Raw genomic sequence first — 18,443 nt, 5'->3', positions numbered from 1 at the left:
TCTTCAAATGGGCCACCACGGCCACGTTTGTTCACATGTCCTTAACACTGTACCTCAACTGATTGTACCTCACAAAGAATAGATTCATCCATTGATCTCCTTCTCCTCTCCTGTCCCCTCTCCTTTTCTCTTCTCTTCTCTCCTCTCCCCTCCAATTCCTCCCCTTCTTCCCCCCTCTCTCCAAGAATATGTCTCTATTGTTCTCCACATACAGAGAAATTTGACTAAGAAAAAAGGACGAGCAGTTGGTGTCTGCGTCTGGTTAATGGTGGTGAACTGAGAAGACCACAAAATTCAGTAATAGCTTCTAGGCTCCTCGGGTCTCTCACCTTCCAAAATCCCAGTCATGGGATGTTTTTCTTTGAACATAGTTGGTATAAGTGCCTTTGCAACAAATTATACGCTTTGGTTAATATCGACAACTAGGTTTCCATTACTTGACACAAGATCTGGTCTGAATAAATGGAATTTGGAAAGAAAAGCATATTCCACAGAATCACACCATGTGAGTAAAAATTACAGTCTTTTCTTAAAGCAATACCACTCAAATTAGTATTCACATATGCTTTAAGCTTTCCTACGGTGTTGTACAAATGCTGCTTAAGAACTCATAAAGGCCCAGGAGTCTGGTTAAACACTCCAACCTTCTGTGCCTTTTGAAAAAGTAGATTTTAAGGTACAAATCGCTTTCTGGAAATTCAGGAAGTTTCAGAGGCTTCCACTTTGCTTCTGTACCATGATAATAAATGGATAATTTCAAAACATGACGGACTCGCTTGCTTCCTAAGTCAGCACTTTTTTTTTTCTTTGTGCTCTGTGAAGAAAACATGACATCTGCTCTGAGGGTGTGAGTTTGTAATCCATCTTACCATTTCCCTACCTGTCTGCGTGAGGTGCTCAGCCAAAGGAGGGTGACTGCAAAGGACAATAAGTAGATGAATGTCGCCCACGTCGGTTATATGGATGTTGTTTTTAACATGAAGAGCGCATCCCTGGTAACACTGAATTATACTGATAAATAGATCCTGGGGCCAAGAAAATGTGTCTTCAGCCAAAGTGAAGCTCCTTCCTGTGTTCCTCTTTCATCAACTCTTTGTATAACTTAGCGGACAGTACAAGGTGGAGAAGCTGGGGCACACAGCCATGAACACACACCACCTTCCAGTGTAGTGGGCCGGACATTTTTGTTGATCGCCTTTCCCTCCATGGGTTGTAAGTGCTGGCCGGTCAAATAATCAGCTGCTTCTCCCACTGGTGGACACTTGAAGAACTAGAAAGAAGCAAAGGCAGATGTATGCAATCTCCTTTTAAGGGCACCGTCAGCCACATGCCTGGCACAAGTATGAACTACGTCTTATTTTTGCACCAGTATATGTTCTCAAGTTGATTCCTATATATGAGTAGAACACCTTAACCTTTTGGGGAAGAATGGGGGTTGAGGCATGGTTTCTCTGTGTAGCCTTGAATGTCCTGGACTTGCTTTGTAGGCCAGGCTGGCCTTGAACTCACAGAGATTCCCTGCTTCTGCCTCCTTGAGTGCTGGGATTACAAGCATGCACCACCACGCCCAGCTTGAAAACCTTAACTTTAATCATGTTGTATACTACTGTGTGTTTGCCCCAATGTATTATTATGGGTATAATTATGAATTATACTGGGAGAAAAGTATTAGTGTTTGCTGCTTCAAAGGCAGTATTTCACATTCCCTTTCAGGGACATTCAATTAATGCTCTAGAGCTTACAGTAGCCTTATTTTTTAGAAAGGGCATCAGTGCAAAATTAGTAAAAATAATTTTTGTTGGTGCAAAAGCTGCCATAGTAAGGGCACAAGAGAGGGATATTCAATATAGTCAATAGAAAAGCTAGAACATGAGGCTGAAGAGATGGCTCAGTGATTAAGAGTATTGACTGCTCTTCCAGAGGATCCAAGTTCAATTCCCAGAAGCCACATGGCAGCTCACAATTGTCTGTAACTCCAGTTCCAGAGGATCTGCAACTCTCACACAGATATGCAAGTAGAACACCACTCCACATAAAAATAAATATGTTTCTAAAAAAGAGAAAAGAGAAGCTAGGACATGGTGACAGGAAGACCATTGTGTAGTAATTACTGAAATTACTAAAATATGGGCCTAATGGTTAAAGTCCTTGAACTTCAGAAAACACTGTTACTCTCCCCAGTGCTCTACCCACATTCTCTTAGCTAAAAAAAAAAAAAAATCGGATTTTGCTAAGATAATTAATGAGCCCAACATCAGGCTATGAATATTGATGTATGCAATCTAGTTCATCTTGACAGTGATTGTCTAGAAGTATGACCCGGTCTTAGACAATGGTATGTGAGGGGAAAAAATCTTCTGGAAGTCTGGGGGAAGTCTGTATGTACTTCCTTCCCTTTTCTTAAAGGTTATCCTACCAAGATGCAACACCTACAACTTTTGGCAGCTGTTTGGGGACACAAGGAGCAACATCACTAGAATAATATGGTGATGATAATAAGCAACGCAAGAGGTAGGGGAAATCTTGGCCATACAGAGTACAAAGAGCCTCTCAACCAACCCAAGACCAGTTCTAAACTTTGATGAAAGACTGAGGAATGTGGCTTACACTGTTATTTAGGGTTTTTCTGTTACTGATAGATAACTTCTGTATAGTTGTATACACATCTCTATAACTTGATAGAGAAATAGCTTTCAAGTGTGTGTTTTAGGGGAATTAAAAATATTTAAATAATTTAAACAAATCACTTTTCCCACTCAACCAGCCTTAAACCTGAATTGTCCCAAGTTTTTAATATTTTCCCCAATTCCAGACAGCAGATATCATAAAAGTGCATCAATCTTACACCAGTAAGTTTTTGTTTTTGTTTTTAACATTAGCACAATTGAACTCACCAGTTAAAACAGATTGCTAGCTAGGCATGGTAGCCTACACTTGTAATCCCAACACTCAGGAGGTAGAGGCAGGAGAACAGGAGTTCAGGGCCAAAGCTTAGCTACATAGCAAGTTCAAGGTCAGCCTGGCTTTGTCTCAAACAAAAGGAAAACAAAAAGGATCACCAAATTTATGGTAAGTGGTAGTTTCATGTGGAGCCTGAGGAGTTGCATTTTCAACATATTTCTGGGTGCTGCCATTACTCTGAGGCTCATGGTTTGGTGGCTACTGTCATAGGCTGACTAGAAAGTTGTCAATAAATCAACCATTCCTTGAATTCACTTCATGGACACCCGTAGCCCAGATACTTTAGACTGGATTTCACCTCCTGACCACAGGGTTCTTAGCCAACCTGGTCAATTATATTTGGATTTCTTAATGTTCTCACCATCCAGACCAGTCCTCACAACCGAAAGGAGCCTCAGGTTCTTGCTGCTTCTTGTATAACATCTTTCTTTCCTGGGGTGCCACGAATCTGTATTACCAGTCTCTCGTTAGGTTTAACAGTCTTCTGGCTTAATGATTCCTTTTATTTCATAGAGATGAGGTTTGTGAGATTCTAAGAGATCCAAGTGAAGTAAGGTCACCTATAACCATCAGTTTGCTCATTTTCTGGCCTTAGAGTGAACATCTTTAACTCTGAGATGGTCCTGGCCCAGAGCTGCAGGCTTCCTCAGGCTGCAGAGGACACAGAAAGGTTACCCAAGCTTGCAGCTGAGCGTCTGGCAGCAAGCTGGTTACCTCCCAATGTGAGCATCTGCTCTGCCCCTCTCATTAGCTGTTTTCTGGGCAGAAATTAGGAGCCAAGAGGGGTATCTAATCACAAGTCTCTTCCATTGCTGGTACAGAGACACACAGCTTTTACTAAAGGTGCTGCAAGCCAGGGTTTTGAAAAATGTACTCAGACTCTTCTCTTCCTGTAAGAATGTTAACTATGTCTGGAGATTTAAAAAGGCCACAAATTCTAATGTATCCTGTTCAAGAACAACATACATCTGTCATATTCAAGCAAAGCTACCTAATCAACTTTCATCCACACCCAAGATTACGTCTGTGTCTGAAAAATCTTATAATGAGTTTTCTGTTTGCTGTACGTCCTAGTTAAATTTCTATTGCTGTGATGAGACACTATGACCAAGTCCACTTAAGAAAACAAAAAAACATTTCTTTGGGGCTTAAAGTTCAGAGGGTGAGTCTGTGGCAATAGGCAGGCATAGCACTGGAGCAGGATCTGAGACACACTTCTTGGTTCCACTAGCATGAGGAAAAGAGAGGGAGAACTAATCGGGAATAACATGGGCTTTTGAACTGTCAAAGACACATCTCTTTCAGCCAGGCCACACCTTCTGATCCTTCCCAAACAAGTCCACCAACTGGAGACCAAGTATTCAGACGTATGACCCTACGGAGGCCATTCTCATTCAAACCACAATACTGTGCATTGGACGTGGTTTGTCCCTCAAAGGTTCGTTTGTTTCCTGTGTGGCAGTGTTAATAACTGGCAAGAGTTTCAAGTGGTGGGTTGTAGGTGTGAGGTCTATTGAAAGCACTGTCCTCAGAAACAATCAAAGAGGAGTCTCCTTGGGCTCTGAAGTAATTATAAAAGAATGAGACTTATACCTAATGCGGCTTCCTGTATTACCAGGTAATTCCTCTTTTCTGAATGTTCTTCCCTTCATGTTGCCATCTGCCATGATATGTACAGCTATTGAGACCCTCATCAGAGCTGTCACTATATTATTTGGGCTTTTAGCCTAGAAAATATAAATGGTTTCGGTGGTTGAAAGTCATGTACCAGGGCACACATGTACACACACACACACACACACACACACACACACAAATATGGGACCCAGGAATAAAACCACATGGTCACAGCCACCTGATTTTTGGCAAATATCAAAAACATGCACTGGAGAAAAGGCATTTCTTCTTCAAGAAATGGTATCGGGAAAGCTGATATCCATGTGTAGAGGAAGAAAACCATACTCCATATCTTTTACCCTGTACAAATAGTAATTCAAAATAGTCAAAGATCTTAATGTCAGATGTGAACCCTGAAGTTCTTACAGGGGAAACACTGTACGATGCAAACATGGACAAGGACTTTTGACAGCTCAAGGCAAAACCAAGGACTGGCAAATGGTGTTGCATGGAATTCCAAGACATCTAAACAACAAAGACATAATTACTTAGTAAAGAAACACCCCTCACAGAACAGAAAGGAACTCTCCATTATCTGAGGAAGGATGAATACCTAGACCATATAAAACAAATAAAAAAACTAAATATCAACAAGGCCAAACAGCCCAATCAATGGATGGGCTAATGAAATGGACAGTTCTTAAGATATGAAGTATAAATGACCTACATTTTTCTAATGCCCATTAGCCATTAAAAACTGCAAGTCAAAGCTACATTGAAATTCTATTTCACCTCAGTCAGAATGGCAACCATTAAAAACAGCAAATGCAAGTTTGCACTCCCACCAACAGTGGAAGAACATTCCCCTTTCCTACATCCTTGACAGCATGTGCTGTCACCCATTCTGACAGGTGTAAAATGGTATCTCAGAGTCATTTTTGTTTGCACTTCCCTGATGACTAAGGATGTTAAACACTTCTTTACGTGCTTCTTAGCCATTCAAGATTTCCCTGTTGAGAATTCTTTGTTTAGATCTGCACCTCATTTTTAAAAATTGAATTGTTTGGTTTGCTGGGATCTGGTTTCTTGAGTTCCTTATATATTTGGACATCAGCCTTCTGTCAGTTTTAGTGTTGGTGAAGATACTATTCAGTAGACTGTCACTTTGTCCTTTTGATGGTGTCCTTTGCCTTGCAGAAACTTTTCAATTTCATGAGGTCCCGTTTATTAATTGTTGATCTTAGTACCTGAGTTGTTGGTGTTCTATTCGGGAAGTTTCCTCCTATGCCAATAAATTCAAAACTGTTTCTCACTTTCTTTTTCATCAGATTTAGTGTATCTACTTTTATGTTGAAGTCTTTGATCCACTTGGACCTGAAATTTGTGCCAGGTGATAGGTACGGATCTATTTGCATTCTTCTATGAGCTAGAAACCTAAGACAATAGACACTTCCAGGACTCTATAAGAGTGATCCTAGCTAAGACTCTTAGCAGTGGAGGATTATGGAACCTGGAATGGTCATCTCCTGTAACAAGAAAAGACTTTCAATGGAGTGATTGGGACACCAACCCAGCCACAAAACCTTCAATCCACAATTTGTCCTGCCTACAAGATGTGCAGGGGAAAAGATGAAGCAGAAATCAAGGGTATGGCCAACCAATGACTGACCCAGCTTGAGACCCATGCCATGAGAGACAGCCCACCCTGACATTATTAGAGATATTCTGCCATATTTGCAGACAGGCACCTAACATAGCTGTCATCTGAGAGGCTTCACCCAGCAACTAACAGAAACTGATGCAGAGACCCACAGCCAAACAATAAGCAGAGCTTGGGGAATCCTGCGGAAGAGGAGAGGGGAAGGACTGAAGGAGCCAGAAAGGTCAAGGACAACACAAGAAAACCTACAGAATCAACTAACCTGGGCTCATAGGGGCCCACAGGGCCTGCACTGCCAAACTGGGAGCATGCAAGAGACAGACCTAGGCCCTCTGCACGTATGCAATGGTTGTGCAGCTGGGTCTTTATGTGGCTCTCCTTACAGCAGGAGCAGGGGCTGTCTCTGACTTAGTTGCCTGCTTTTGGATTCCTTTCCTCTAACTGGGCTGCCTTGGCTAGCCATAATAGGAGAAGATGAGCCTAGTTCTACTGCAACTTGATATGTCAAGGCAGGTTGTTATCCAAGGGAGGCCTCCCCTCTTCTGAGGAGTAAAGGGAGGACTAGAAGGTGATTTCTATCTACTATAGAAATCAGTGTGGAAGTTCCTTGGGGGGGGCGCTAAACGAAGAGCTATGTATGACTCTGTTGTATCACTCCCATCTAAAGTCTATCTATCTATCCAAAGTCAACATACCTGAGAGATATTTGCAGACAGTAGGATGAAAGTCTCTAAGGTTGTGAAGATGTTGATGCAGGGGTATGCAATTTTAGCCAAACAGGAAAAGCAAGTTCAAGGAATCTATTGCACAGTAGATTATAACCATATGGAGATTATAACATTGTGTTTTAAAATATCACTAAGAGGGTAGATTTTTTTTGTTACCACAAAAAATAGTGAGGAAACATATTAGCTCAGTTTATCTGTTCCCAATGTGTATCTTTAAACATCGTGTTCAACCATTAACTTATAGAATTGTGTCATTTAAATTTAACTAATTTATAAAAATAATATTTATACCAAATACCTGTAGAATAGCCACTAAGTTACCAGGCTCCTCTGTTTGGACTTACTAATATATTACAGTATCAATTTCAAAATATCAGTCATCCTTGCTTATATCTATAGAATTAAAACTACTAAGGTACAGTAGTCTTAACTCATGGTTCACAGTTTCTTTAGGGTTTTTTCTTAAAGGCTTGTATGGTTCATAAACTTTTTGTGAGCATATGTTTGAATGAATGGAAAGAGACAGAAAGAAAGACAGGAAGAGAGAGGAAATCAGAAATCCTTTATTTCATCAATCAAGTTTTTGCTGGCTTCATAAAATTATTTTTATAAGCTTGTATGGCTTTTAATTATATTCATATTGTCTTAGTCAAGGTTTTATTGTTGCATCAAAACACCATGGCCAAAAAGCAATTGGGGAAAGAAAGATTTTATTTGGCTTACACATCCAGAGCACAATCCATCATTGGAGGAGGTCAGGACAGAACTCAAGCAGGGCTGGAAGCTGGAGGCAGGAGCTGATGCAGAGGCCATGAAGGGTGCTGCTTACTGGCTTGATTCTCCAGGCTTACTCAGGCTGCCTTCTTATATAACCAGGACCACCCGCCCAGGGATGGCACCACCCACAAATATTTTGGAGTGGGCCCTCCCCCACTGGTCACTAGTTGAGAAAATGCCCTACAGCCTTATCTTAAAGAGGCATTTCCTCAACCAAGGCGCTTGTCTCTCCGATGACTCTAGGTTATGTCAAGTTGACACCCTAAACCAGCCAGTACACATATAAGTATAAAAAAACTTTTGTGTTTTTAAATCAGCAAAGACTGGAAATACAACTTACGTGGGCTCGGAACATTATTTTAATATTCGGTCATTTGTTGCGCCTGCCTTGATAATGTTTTCTATTTTTTCCCCCTTCTGTGTTAACAAGTTAACCTCTTTCTGAAACAATTCAACATATCCAAACATAAAGTATCCTTGACTTACAGGCTGCCTGCATAGGTTTAGTTATACCATATCAAGACTCCCCTTGCTCCCCTTCTCTCTCTCCAGCTACATTCTTCACATTCATTTACTAAACAAAGAGTAAACAGTGTCCTGATTGCTTCCAACAGTACTTATGAAGAGCTGTCACTTAGTTACTTTCTGAAATCCCTCTGCCCAGCCTAGCGCAGGCTGTTGTGTGAAAAGAAGGCTGACCTTCTTCCTACCTGCTTGCTCAGACACAGAGATGCAGTTATCAATCAGCACTTTCAGAAGCTGCATGTTAGCAAACAGGTCAACTTGCCAATCACTTACAATGTAAAATGGTAACAACTGGATTTGATTCACAACCTACAAGGCTTCCAAAAAGAGAAAAGAGAAGAGGGGTGAGAGGACCTAGAAGGAGAAAGGAGACCTTGATGTGACTTTGGGCTCAGCCAGGGTTTGCAAGAGTAGCCAGGTTTTGCAAGAGTAGCTACAAAGTTCTGCTCATCAGAAACTGTAAGTCCATGAATGAAGCCATAAGTCCAGTCAGGTTTAAGACTATGAATGGTCAACTGGCCAAAATTACTTTCAGTATACCTTTATTCATACTCAGTGTTTAAAAATGATCTAATTTATGTTATTTTGATTAGGACTTTAGACAACTCTTTTTTTTTAATTCTTTATTAATTTAGACAACTCTTTTTAAGGGTACAGAACATAGATTGACAGAATCAGTCCATGGTAGCTATCTGTCCAAATCTGAGCATGGCAGCACTTAGAAAAACACTCAATTCATTCAAACAGTCATCCATTGCCAGTACCAGGAGCTATGTTGGCTTGAGGCAAATATAATGTACAAAACTAAATAAGGTTTCAACTCCAAGTCTTCTGTACTTGGCCAGGTAGAGATTGAATATGAAATAGATTTACTTTCTTCCCAAATTTTTATCTTAACCTATTCCCAAAAAATCAGTATGGCTTATATAGACACAGACAAACAATGACTTGTTTTTCAACTCCACTCGATCCTTTTCTTGTCCCACCACCTATCAATTTCCATTTTTTATAGAGCTCATTTCCACTTTAGAGAAACTGATAGTGAAATACTAATGCTTTTCAAAAAGCTATCCTTCGCTTCAGACTCACTCCAAACTGATCTTTATTTATTATAAGACGCTCTGCACCCTTGTCCTAGTTGAGTGCGTACTCTCGGGTACCCTGGCTCCCCAGCTGCTGCGGGCCTGCACATGAAGTAACATGCCTATGATTTAGGTTCAAGCGTTTTGTTCATTTGATTTTGAAATTATGTCTAATTTATTCCTCTCTCCCTCTCTCTGTCTGTCTATCTCTCTCTTTGTGTGTGTATGGAAGATAGAGGAATTGGTTCTCTCCTCCCATCATGTAGATTCTAAGATTAAACTCTCTTAGTGGAAAGTGAGTACCCTTACCCACTGAGCCATCTGGTCATTTTTGAAATAAGTTATAATTGATTCCCAGGCTGCATCCTGGAGATTTCTTAATGTTAAAGTTTTAATACACTTGGTTTGTATAGGAATTATTTTAAAAATCCTAACAAGATTAAAACAGCTAAATTTTAAGTATAGACTTCTTTAGAAATAAGACATTAAGTTATAACTTAGGAGGAAATGTGAATTCATCAAAAACTATTCTTATTCTTCTAGAGATTGGTATTATATTTGTATGACCATACCTCTGCATTTATCAAAGAATTAATAAAATGAGCTTGGGTCCATTCCTGTGTAACTCATTTCTGGGTTGGTTTACAAGGTGCTGTCACCTGGGATTTGGGGTCCTTGTTACTATTCCCTATGCGATATGGTGACTCTGGGAGATGCTGTACTTCCCTCTCCCTCACATGAAACCAATACAGAAACGACTCTTTGAAACAGAGACGTATGCGTGACCTTGAATTATTCAGGACATCTATTACTAATGAATGGACTTCTTGGAGCTCTTAAAATTGGGGCAACTTCGATTGCCACTGCAGTGCCTGCAGCTGCTGGGCAGTCAAAGAAACCAACCCTACAAGAGGATGCCATGCCGGAGAGCCCGCTATCCCTCAGCCTTCCCTACTCGGAGAGCAGTGGCGTCACAGCTGCAGAGTGCTTGACTAAGATGTTGCGCCGGGGAAACAAAGGAAGGTAAGGAGCTGTCCACTGTGTGTCTCCAGCTGTCCAGACTGGATGGGAGGCCAGCTTTCCATACCACACGGGGCATTGCGGGGCATCTGTGGGAGCACCACCATACAGAGGAGAGCGCTGACCTTATTTCTCTTGCTGTATGATTCAAAACAGACACTACTTGAAATATTCAGAAACTTCCCAGGTCTTGGCAAGTCGTGGATTGCCACTACTGCTATCCTTCTGTTTCATTTCATTTCGCAAAAGCTCGAGATAGAATTTTAGGTAGACAAGGCTGGCTGCATAGCCAAAGATGACCTTGAACTTCTCACCCTCCAGAATTATGGCCGCACATCATTATACTCATTTTCTATAGCCTGGATCAAACCCAGGGCTTCATGCATGCTGAAGTACTCCACCAACTGAACCACATTCCTAGCTCATTTGTTTTTTTTAAGAAAAAGTTAAATCTTTTTCTGATGTACTTTTTATTTAAAATGATATTTTTCTGCCAAATAATTTCTATTTTACTTTAACCCATCCATTTACTGGAATAGTGGAAAATATTATGTAAGTTTAATTATGGCGTAACCTGTCAAATGTCTTGATCTGCTTTTGTTAAGGGATGTCCTTTTTTGTTAGAACTGTGTAAACTGTTCTTACAACATTCTTTTTTAAGATGCTTTTAGATTTGTTAATTTTGTTTTATGTGTGTGAGCATTTCACCTGCGTGCATGCAGGTGTGCCACGTGCATGCACAAAGGTCAGAGGAGGGTGTTGGATCTCCTAGAACTGGAGTTCCAGATGGCTGTGAGCCAACGTGTGGGTGCTGGGAGCCAAACCCAGGTGATCTGAAAGAGCAACAGGCGCTCTTATCTGCCAAGCCATCTCTCCAGCCCAACCGAAGCATCCTTCTTATTGACCAGTGACTATAACTTACAGTTTACAGTTGTTCCCTGGGGAGCTACTTCACTGACTCAACTAAACTATGTGCTGAATTCTGTACAGACATATGTATATACATACATATGATACATGAATAGCATTTTTATTTAAAAAAAAGTTCATGTATAGAATTATTTGGCATAGTTTTATCAGGAATCCAAGCGATTGAGGTCTTCATAGTTGACCTTCCCCATTCAAAATAAACTTAATATTTTCTTCAAATGAGAATTCAGTTCACTTTTAAAATGCAATTGTTCCCAGCTTTTAAGGATCAGCCTATTTTAATCATTCTCAGTTTTCTGAGAAAGCAACCTCTATCCCAATGTTCCTTGTTTTTGTCCCCCAAGCAGGGGATGTAATGGTCTCTCTGAACACCTGTGTTCACCGCTCCACAGGTGAGTGATTCATTGGCTGCCCCTCATCCATCATCCCTCCTCTGTGAAACCTTCTGCAGAAAACGTTGGTTCATTTCTAGTTACAAGGACCATCTTGCCATCTGTCCCATCATCCCAGGAAAGCTGTGAGATGGACCCAGGTAAGCAAGGTGAGTATTTATTGTTAGGCTGTAGACATAGCTTGCAGACAAAAATTAAACCACAAATATGGTTTTAGATCTCTGAGTCACAGAGTAAAGATAAGGCAAATTTGTGGGTGAAAAGAAATTTATTAGGTGAATAAAATGATCTTCTCTCCTTTAAACAGAAGTACATAACATGCAAAAATATTTGATCTGTTGTCTCTAAAATACCAGAAATGATTTAACAAAAAAAACCTTAACATCAATATCATATTTTAAATTACTATTCTCATCACAACATCCTATACCTGTTAAAATGACATCTCTGCAAATGCTTTATTATCAAGTTAAGTTCACAGTCCTATCTGGACCCAAAGTGAGAAAAGGATCCCTAGCTGTCACAAAACAAATATTTGGTAAATGGACCTGGGAAAACTGATTTATCTGGTTCCAGCACATCTAGACGCCCAAAGCCCCAGAGATGTTAGTGGCATTTTAGTTTTGAATTTATTTGCAACTTTATTTCCTTAGCAAATATAGACTGTTAACCTTAGTTGTTTGACTTGAAAGTTTATGATCTCGTATTATTTACTGAAAACAACAACATAAATGTTTCAAGTTATCTTTAGTCTTTTCATGAGCCCTCCTACCAACATGCTATCCACAAAGCAGTGGATAACTCATTTACAGTTCAATTTTCTGTCCCTAATGCAGTTTTTCTCTGTTCAGTATGCATCCATGGGGCTTGTTAACTATTGGCTTCTGCCTGCGAAGTTTGTGATTTGGTGTTTCCGGGTGGAGTCTGGGAATGCTCATTGTTGGCAAGTTCCCAGCCAACACCAATAGGGCTTTCTCAGGCTGTGTTTGGAAGCGCCCTAGCCTACTGTGTGTATTTCTAGATATCAAACTGAGGTGGGAAACTGAAAGAGATATTATCATATTCACCTTGATACGTGTGGAAAATAAGCGCAATGACGCAGCTGAGCAAAAGCAAGGATGGGCTGAAGACAAAAATTGTTTCTCAAACTGCTCCTATAAACAAAAATACACACAGCGTGTATCGTTATAGCTTTGATTACCTAAAACTGCCTGTTCATAGCTTGAGCTGTAAGGATATATGTCAAAGTCTCGAGGAGATGGGGCTGGCGTCAGGTCACCTGGGATACTAACTCATTCTCCACGGTACATTGTATCACAGCTTGCCACGTTATGCTGCGTAACTCCATCAGATGACGCTGCAAAGCCTCACTTGACAGGAATGATCGGCCAGATGGCTGTGCAGCTCCATGCCTCCCCTTCCACAGGAGCTGCCGCTGGGGGCCTGCAAGTCCTGGCTTTGCTGATTCTCTGTATCCGCTTGATGCGTCAGAGAGAAATCAGGGCACAGAAACCCGCTGATTTCTAGGGGAACAAAATGTGTCAGAATCACACTTTCATAAATTATTTCTGCTCTGCTCTACTCTCAGTGTGTTTTTCTCCAGAGGCTAAGATGTTCCTGACTTCTCCCGCTTTCTAATGTTGTCTGAAAAGTAAGCACGTTTAAAGCACAAGGAAACGCTGAATCCCGAAAGATTCAGAGCAAAGGTTGGGATCTGTAATTCGCTTGTATAATGCTTATTGAGAAAGACCAGACATGAAGGAGTTTTGGACACTGTCTTTTTCTCTAAGCAGGGCTCACATCTATTTATATATGAGTCTTTGACTCATGATTATGTATTTTTTATTGAATTAATATACAGTTAGCTGTTCTTCGGTATTTACAAAGAATTGATTCTGCTTTCCCAGAGATCCAAATCTGCAAATGCTTAGATTTCTTACTAAAATGTCATGGTACTTGTACATAGCTGGGCATATTCTGACCCATGCTGAAAATCATCCCTAGATTACTTATAATACCTAATAAAATATAAATTCCATGGAAATAGTTCTTATGTATTATTTGTGAATTAACTTAAAGAAAAAGCCTGTGTTCAGAACAGATGCAATTTTATGATTATTTTTGATCCTTCACCTGATTGAATCTGCAGATGTGGAAACTTCTAATACAGATAACCAGCTGTTAAATTCGAAGTGCAGCTTGTGGTATGCTCTAACTTTGCAAAGATGAATCTAGCCTGGCTCAGCATTGCCTTGTTGAACTCCTCAGCCATGGGATTTTTCAGCTGGATTCACAGTAGCAAATATGAATTGCTTCCTGTGAAGCAGGCCTAACATTGTATCAGAAAGCAATCGGTTAGCCCTATAGCAGATATGGCACTTTTACACCAGTGGGCTAGGATTGCCTGGCCAGGCACTGTTGTTGCATACAGGGTTTGCAGCTGGTGACAATTCCTCCCCAGCAGCCTACACAGGACCTTCTGGCATCATGAGCTAAAATTTTGTGATGAAAATTGAGCACGCCTAGAGGCAGTCCTGACTGCCATCTTTATTACACCAGATGAGCACATCCAGAAGTCTCTGTATTTTTAGCCTTTCAAGAATGTGTTCCACATCTGGGGGTAAGCGTGCCCAAAAATGTACATGTCATATTTCCTTCTAGACCAGTATGTTTAAAACAAATGTGTCAGTAATATGATTTTAACATGTTCAAAAATATGGCTGCCCTTCAAATGCATAGACATAGAGTTATAGGTGATATAGATATATAGATATGTCCTGCCCTTCCCAGATAAAAGTTCATGCTTCCTTTCTTCAAGGAGAACATTATTTAACCATAATTCTCATGATCTCTTTATCTCCTGTCAGCAATAAATCTTTCTGTATTCTTTTATTTCTTGATGGTGCCAAGTTTGGCTTTGCACTCACCAGAATCCAAACCGTTAAATTTTGTTGCACTAAGGCCTTGGTGAGGTGAACTTTACCGACAGCTCCTTAAATTCAAAGAAGTTTTAGCTCTTCCCCAAAGAATTAGGAGAGCTTGGACTTTGAAACCCACACAGGTATGATCAAGAAAATACTGCCTTTTCTTTAAATGCTCCAGTTGTTGCCTGGAGAAGAAACAAAGAAACAAACAAAATCTTACAATAACTCTCTTGCCACATATGCTGAGTCAATGAAATCCCCTGAACTGCTCTTTATTTGGTTCCCTTTGGGGGCCCACTTAGCAAAGGCTGAAGGACTGCTGTGTTTCTAATCACAAAATTTCCACTGCACAGCAGCCCACTTATTCCTAATGCCCTGTATCTTGAAAATCAGCTGATGTTAAATTTGAAATTAGTTGTAATTTGAAGACTCCTTCTCCTTGGCATAGTTAATATGTCCGTCTTGAGCTCAGAGCCTAGCTGTATGCAAAACATTTGCTTCAGAAGGATCATTGTGGTTATAAACTATTGAGCTGGAATTTGTCATCCCAGAAAATGTCTGATGTACAAGTTGCTCAAAACACAGAAAACAAAATGCAAGGACAGCTCTTTCCATAACTTACAACATGTTTCCTCTTCGCTCAAGAGGTCTAACCAATCCAAAGTTCATTATTCCTGAAGTTTTTATACCCCATTTTCTTAGCTTGCTTCCTGTTGTTGTAACAAACATGACCAAAGGCAACCTGTGGGAGTAAAGGGTTTATCTTGTGCTGCAGCTCAAAGTTGGTCACAATGGTACATCAGGGCAAGATCTTCAGTAGAGCTTTGGAGGAAAGCTGCTTACTGGCTTACTGAGCACCTCATTTGCTCCGCTTGCATTTTTGTACAACCCAGGAGCACCTTCCCTGGGGTGGGACCATCCACAGAGGACTGAATCCTCACACATCAATCATTAATCCAGTCAGTGGCCCCACAGACTTGGCCAGAGGTCAGTCTAACAGAGGCATTTTCTCAGCTGAGGTTCCCTCTTTCCAGATGACTCTTGCTTCTACCAAATGGACAGAAAAACAGCATGTCCTACTGCGTACTAAGTGAGTGAACTGGTCCTCATTCATAAAGAAAACAGCGGCTCTCAAAAAGGAACAGACATCATCCATCACAATCACATCCCTTCATTTTAGTCTTTCTCTCAGAGAAAGAAGGATGGGATTCTCAAAAAAAAAAAAAAAAAAAAAAAAGCCTCTCCCTTTCAGCTGTGCATCCCCTTCCTTCCAACCTCTCTCCTTTAAGGTCAGCGGTATTCAGTTGCAACAGAACATTTTGCTCAAAGAGGCCTTCTTTACCTTGTATCATTGATAACTTCACGAAAAGAAGTGTTTTATAATGAAATGACAAAAAGATAAGAGTGCATTGCATTTTTGGAAATTGCTTGAAGACTAGATCTTATGTTTTCACCACAAAAAGAAAGTATAATGTGAGGTAACGCATATATTGGTTAGATTTGTGTCACTGACCCATAATGTGCATATTTTCAAAACAACATATTACACAAAGTAGGACTGGGGTGTAGCCCAGTGGTAGAGTAGCTATACTATACTACTGTTCTGAAGCCAATAAATAAAATGCCAGGCATTGCAACTACCACTTGGCTTTCTACACTACTGCAAACAAGCTAGGGTCTCCTTGACAGACCTTGTCAGGAGCGTGGTCAATTAAATCACTATCCACTGATTGAACGTGGCGCAGAAGAATAGATTGAAATTTATTTTCTGTTTCTATTTGTGAGCCATAATCTATACATATATTCATATATCTGAAAAGAAGACATTGGTAGCCGATGATCTGTAGGCGAACTCATTGTCTACAGAAAGTTTCCACAGGTCATTTGCAAGTTCCTGCACCCTAGACAATTGCTCTAGAATGAATAATTATTTTTTTGTACAGGAGGCTTTCAAAAGTTTAGCTTACATCACATCTACTTCAATGTCTTAGTCATGTGAACATTATTGCGCCAAAAAACGTCCTATAGCCATGCTACGATGTGCATCTGTCACAAGCCCTGGTGACGCCAAGGTGGCTGAGGCAGAAGCCACACTCAGAGGACCATTGCTATGAACAATCAATAACCAGCTTTAGCAGGCAATTTCAGCTGCCTAAAATAAACTAGACAATTCATGTGTAAGACCTTATAGAACTTCGTTGAGCTGCATTCCCAGCGTGAGCGCACGGGGAGAACCAGTCTGCAGTTTTAAATTTTGCTAGCTGTGAAGACTGATCACCAGTCTTATCAGAGAAGAAATCTGTCACAAGACAACAAAAGGCCGTGAGGTGCAATGGCTACGCCATCTTTTCTTGACACTTACGGATAAAATGGAATACTGCCTATCTTTATTGTCTCGCCTACAAAATAAGGCTGTAGGGGCCTTCTGGTTCCTTCCCAGGGTGTTGGATACGCTCAGTGAGATAGACCTTATCGACCATGCTTCACGTTTTCTTTGCAGGTGCTCTTATTAGGATTGAGAACTCTGTCTACAGAACAGCCTTCAAATTACGCTCTGTGCAAACTCTTTGCCAGTGTAAGTACGAGTCCTTCGTAACACTCTAGACAATCTGATATTGATGACTTGCGATGTTCAAATCACAGAGAAAAGCAAAACTTGCCCCACTCACGTAACTGCCTGGATCAGGAAAGCTGGACCTATGCATCTAACCCACTGGTAACACACAAGAGGTGGGAGATGGGGGAGCCCATTGTACGCAATCTACCCATATGCTGCCTTGCTGACAGCAGTGGGAAAGGCAGGCAAGGGTTTTTGAGAGCAAAAAAAAAAAGTCCCAAATGCCGAGATAAAGTATCACATGAGCTCCAAGTAGCAGGATCCAGAGACTATCACTATTTGAATCTTGTGAGATTAATGGACAGCGCCCTTATCTGCATGGCTGTGTTTTAGAACTCTCACAAGACAAGAACCCCCTGCATTCCAAATGCCAGGCCCAGGTGATAGAGGCTTGTGATGAATGATAAGAAAGTTTACAGCTGCTGCCACCTGTGGCCAGGTTTTATTTAAGGCACGGTCCCGAAACCTGCTTCCCTATCTATGCCTTAGACTCTTCCCTTCAAAGCAATATGAGAAAACAAATAAAAATTTTTATTATGCTTGGTGGGTTCCTTATCTGTGAGGGTGATTTACGAAGCAGTGAGAAGCGAGGGGCTTTATCATTTCACAGGCTGAAGCATTTTAAATGCCAGCAGCTCTTGGGGGATCTTGACATCCCCATCTCTTAGGGGGTACAGGGACTGTTTATTAATCCTGTCTGTCACCCTGAGAAACTGTAGGGTCGCTAGATTTCATTCTTCTCTCTATTCCTTGCCTTGTAAACTTTTTACATGATGGTGATATATACGTGTGTGTGTGTGTGTGTGTGTGTGTGTGTGTGTACCTGTGAGAAATAAGCCACCATTTCTGTGGATAGCCCTGATTTTATGAAGTATCATCTGTAGATAATAATATTAATGGAACCAACATTTTTTTTTAAAGGTGATTTTGCTGAGGAAGAGTGAGACCTACAGGGCCCAGTAATTCAGCCACTGCTTGTAGGGTGTTGTTGAGGTTTATTTTTTGCTGTGGCATTTGGGAACACAACACGTTCCTTCTGAAGCTGTAGACAGGAAAGCTGTATTCGAGTAGGAAAGGCCAGTGTTCATTCTTCCCAGGACACGGTGAAAAATACCTCTCCCACTTCATCACCCCAGGGTTTCAACTTCCTTAGAAGGCTTATTCTTCAAGTTTCTGACTCATTTTTTAACTTCAGCCTATAAAATGGCAC

At 40.8% G+C, this 18,443-nt stretch overlaps 1 protein-coding gene across 1 annotated transcript in view; it reads left to right on the top strand.

The window, feature by feature from the left end:
• Positions 1-11,715: 11,715 nt before the first annotated feature.
• The window catches only part of Dytn (dystrotelin), a 48,408-nt gene continuing 41,680 nt past the window's right edge, over positions 11,716-18,443 (top strand). Inside the window, 2 exon segments of the mRNA XM_021648508.2 lie at positions 11,716-11,841; positions 17,117-17,191. Coding sequence (XP_021504183.1) covers positions 11,823-11,841; positions 17,117-17,191 — 94 coding nt within the window. The 5' untranslated portion in view covers positions 11,716-11,822.

The sequence above is a fragment of the Meriones unguiculatus genome, chromosome 15, assembly GCF_030254825.1.
Source record: "Meriones unguiculatus strain TT.TT164.6M chromosome 15, Bangor_MerUng_6.1, whole genome shotgun sequence".
Taxonomy (NCBI): Eukaryota; Metazoa; Chordata; class Mammalia; order Rodentia; family Muridae; genus Meriones; species Meriones unguiculatus.
This window is presented reverse-complemented; position numbering and strand designations above follow the sequence as displayed.